A 4,088-nucleotide genomic window follows, 5' to 3' on the forward strand; every position below is an offset into this window, starting at 1 on the left:
CCCCCCCCCCCCTCCCCGCAGCCACGCCGGCGGCCGCCACCACCGCCTACGGCAGCTGCGTCATGCCGTTGGAGCGGCCCTTGATGCCGTCGAGGATGCCCTTGTCAATGAAGGTCACGATGCGCTGCTGCGTGGAGGCGAAGTTGAAGCCCATGGAGAGGCACGCCAGGAGCTCCGCGATGAGCTCCGCCACGTGGGAGGCGCACTGCGTGCTTTCGAGCTGCGTGTTGGTGCTGCAGAGGTCGACGACGACGTCGTTCATCCCCATCGCGACGGCGGTGACGAAGAGCGTGAGGATCGACACCACTTGGTGGGCGTAGTAGAGAGCGAGCTGGGGCTGCAAGCGGTACACCATCACCGAAAGCAGCGTGGCGGCGGCGAGGAGGATGAAGGCGATGATGCACGCTGCGTAGCGCGCCAGCACGCCACCGCCCTCCTTCGCCGTCGACACGGACCACGTCACGATGAGCATCAGCATTACCGCGCAGTTGACGACGATGACGACAAGGTTGACTCTACTCAGCAGCATGGCCCGCATGTTGGCCCGGTGTATCTGCTGCACGATCGCCTGCATCGCGTACCCAAGTTTTGCGCTACCACGACCAAATGAAACAAAGGACAAGGAAAAAAAAAACACAAATTCTCTACCCGGATCACTTGCCTCTCCCTCGTTTATATATATATATATATATATATTATTACCGCGGTGGAGGGCGCCTGCTCTGCGTGAGGAGTGAACTGTTCGTGTGATATATGAACAGGCCAACACAACCTAAACTTGAGAGCGAACTCACTTCCGTCAGGCGGCAGCGGGCGCAGAAGAAGACGAAATGCGCAGAGAGAAGTGACAGCACGCAGAGAGACAGTCGGGGACACAAACACAACAGCATCCACACAACACACACGCACACACACAAAACCTCCAATGACATACCAAAACGAAAGTAAATCTGTTGCGTGTGGCGCACGCCGTGACTTGGGCAACGACACCAGCCCCAGGGGGAGAGGAACAAAACGAAGAAAGGAGAATAAAGAGCAGGGCGGTTAAGACACACATGAAAGAAGACGCCTTACACCTGCCTGCTTGTGCAACTCGAATGCCCGACGCAATTCCGCGTATTGTTCCGCGCGCAGATCCTTTTCCCCGAATCGTGGCGGCACGGTGCGCGCGTGGCCCCCCACGTACAGCGCCGGCGCCGGTGGAGAAGGACTTGTCTCCGTTGAGTATGCTGGCCGCAAGGCCTCCATCAGCTGCTGCTGCTGTGTAAGTGGTAGCCTGTGGTATGTCATGAGCACATCGCACCGCAGCAGGTGGGGAATGCGGCTGAGGGGTCCCGCGAGATGCTGCGAGAGTGCCTCCAACATGTCGTCGATCTCCTCGCAAGACAACTGCGAGCTAAACGCGTCGAGCACGGAGGTTAGGATGAACAGTGGGTGCCGCCTCTGCCACAAGCAGATGTTGTACAACCGTCGGTAACGCAGCGGCTGCTGCTGCTGCTGTTGTTGTTGTTTTTGCCGCAGGGAAGACGCCGCAACCGCGGTTATCCACTCGCGCACAAGACCGCGCGCGAATCGCAGGACAGGCACACATCGCGTAAGTGTTGAGAGTGGCCATTCCACCAGCCGGCTGCGCAGCGCCTCCACCTCGGCGTCACCGTCGCCGAATGCCTGCCGTCGTCGTTCCTCCGCGACGCCGAGCAGCTGCCGAAGCGCCGCGCAGTGAGTGGTGGCAGGGTGCAGCGAAATGTGGCGCAGTGCCCACGGAGCCGACCGCGGCAGTTGCTTCTGCTGCTGGAGAAGCAACTGCCGCGTTGTGTCTGTCGTCGGCCCCTTCGCGTCCTCCTGCAGCTGCAGAAGGCACGCCGGCTGCGCCGCGTCGTGCAGCGACATGCCCCAACGACACTTCCTCGCTTTTTTTTTGATCACGTTGTCTAAAGAAGAGATGGGCGAAGCAGCACGTCTCGACACGGCGCACCAACACTGTAAGAACAGACCGTGCCCAAAGACACACAGATGCAACGCAAAATATCAGGCAGCTCCCGCAGCCCGGGAATGAGCGAAGGAATAATCCGCTACTCCAGGTCGAGCACGAATGCCGGCGCTGAGAGACCAAACTGGCAGCGACACGGAACGTACGGCGGTGTGGGGCACTCATCGTCGTCCGCCTCCTCATCCTCCTCCTCCTCCTCTGCTGCCGCCGCCTCTGCTGCTGCTGTTGCTTCTGCACCTTCACACAGCACGCCGCCGCTACCATCCTCTTCCATGCGCATACGACGCTCGCCATCGCTCTCCTTGTCCGCCTCCCCCGGCGCAGCGAAGGGATTATCAAGCTGCATCGGGCGTCGCTGCATCTTCCCTCCCACTCTACGATGAGTCTGTGAAAGAGTCACGTGTACCTGTGCAATCGAGGAGAATGACAGTGAAAGCCACGCAGCAAACAAGAAAAAAATAGAGCCGCGCCAACAGTTGAGGCGGGGCTGTGATACCGCGCAGCACGCACAGCAACAGACACAGAGATCCATAGAAGATATATATATATATATATAGATCAACATATATATCTTTGCGCCAAGAGAAAGACGCACAAAGGAGCTATTGTAAGGACAAGTCCAAAAAAGAAAGTAAGGGCTTCTACTGCTGCCGCTGCACTCGCACATGCGCGCATCTCTCTTCGTCCCTCACTCCCTCTCCCTGTCTCTCTCTCTTTCATTTCCGCGTCCTGGTCCGAGCCCCGCTACTGCAGCACTCCGCCTGAGGACCTCCTGTGACGAATAGCAACAGGGGTTATAGCCGCAGTAGTAGGAGAGCCCGAAACAAAAAGCAAAAACAACCGAAGAGAGCGTGTAACCATCAATCCTCCCCTCAGATCATCGTAAAAAATGGGAGCGTTTACCTTCGTTGGGACATTAAACAAAAAAAAATTCCTTTTCCTCCCTTCTTACGTCGTGTATGCACCTATGCATGGGTACTTGTGTCTCTGAGGTCACACAAAACAAAAAAAACTCTGCAGACGTCTATCCTCGCATTCTTCACGCACTGGACGCATGTGCCTTCTTCCACCAGCAGCTGCCGCTGCCCCTTTTTTTTGTCTCCCTTCCTCGCTTTTTGCACCCGCACTTTTGCACTCCCTCCCCTTCTCCCTATTAAACCCAGCAGAGTTTTCCTATTTTTCTCGTCGCTTTCTCGCCCTCCATTGTCTTTGTCTGTCTGCGTGTCTGTGTGTGTGTGTGTGTGTGTGTCTTCGCTCGCACACGGCCGCACCCGCCGGTGTGCCTCGCAGCGCTAGCAGGAGCCACGACGCATCGAGACGAAAACCCCACCACCACCCCCAAAAAAAAAGAAATGAAAAAAGAAACGACGACCACGCGGGAGGCCAGCACAACCACAGGGAGACACACAAACCCAAAGAAAAAAAGGCAAGGGAGATGGAAAAAGACAACACAACAATCAAGGAAAGAGTAAGCATACGCCCAGATACACACGCGCAGAGAGCACTACACACTGGACACGCAGCTGCATACACACACACACATATATATATATATATATATGTATGTATATGCGTATACACGGTCCACAACCAGCATACATTCAGTTATAATTCCCAAACAAGAAGAAAAAGGAGGGAGTAAGGCGATGGGATCTTGTGGAGGAACGCGTTGTGGGTGCTGCGTCGTATACCTCGGGAAAATCTCCATGTAGAAGAAAAAAAAAGAGACTGAGTGAGCGACTAACTGATCGACAAGGGGAAAGACCAAAGGATGTACACTCATTCGCTTGCTGCCTGCCGCCTCCTCACATCCTGTGTTAACGTCGTGTGTGGCTCTTTTAAGCCGGCTGGCACCTCAACCGTCGGCCCTGCTGCTTCTATGCTGTCGATTTTCTGCTCAACCTGCACCGCATCCCCTTCTTCCGTCTGTCGCCTTCCACCTTTTCTTCCCGGTGCCGTCGTGTTGGTGTTTCTTGGTTCCTTTTGGCCTCGCCTCCCCCGCGTTGTGGTTGTCGCCCTCGCCACCCTCTTCCCTCTTCCTTACTTTGTTTCCTTCGTGCTCTTTTTTTTTGTTTTCTGTCCTTGTCCTCCTTTCGCC

General features: G+C 55.8%; 3 protein-coding genes across 3 annotated transcripts; all 3 read right to left on the reverse strand.

Moving 5' to 3' along the window:
* Positions 1-46: 46 nt before the first annotated feature.
* On the reverse strand, positions 47-574 carry DQ04_03301000 (hypothetical protein; the record flags this gene model as incomplete). Its single annotated transcript, XM_009312712.1, has 1 exon — positions 47-574. The coding sequence occupies one exon, from the start codon at positions 572-574 to the stop codon at positions 47-49; it is 528 nt and encodes a 175-aa protein (XP_009310987.1).
* A 470-nt stretch (positions 575-1,044) lies between these two features.
* On the reverse strand, positions 1,045-1,890 carry DQ04_03301010 (hypothetical protein; the record flags this gene model as incomplete). The annotated part of the gene is made up of 1 exon (XM_009312713.1): positions 1,045-1,890. The coding sequence occupies one exon, from the start codon at positions 1,888-1,890 to the stop codon at positions 1,045-1,047; it is 846 nt and encodes a 281-aa protein (XP_009310988.1).
* Positions 1,891-2,072: 182 nt separating this feature from the next.
* Positions 2,073-2,351, reverse strand: DQ04_03301020 (hypothetical protein; the record flags this gene model as incomplete). The annotated part of the gene is made up of 1 exon (XM_009312714.1): positions 2,073-2,351. The coding sequence occupies one exon, from the start codon at positions 2,349-2,351 to the stop codon at positions 2,073-2,075; it is 279 nt and encodes a 92-aa protein (XP_009310989.1).
* Between the last annotated feature and the right edge of the window lie 1,737 nt (positions 2,352-4,088).

This window comes from Trypanosoma grayi, assembly GCF_000691245.1.
Source record: "Trypanosoma grayi strain ANR4 Tgr_330_V1, whole genome shotgun sequence".
Lineage (NCBI taxonomy): Eukaryota > Euglenozoa > Kinetoplastea > Trypanosomatida > Trypanosomatidae > Trypanosoma > Trypanosoma grayi.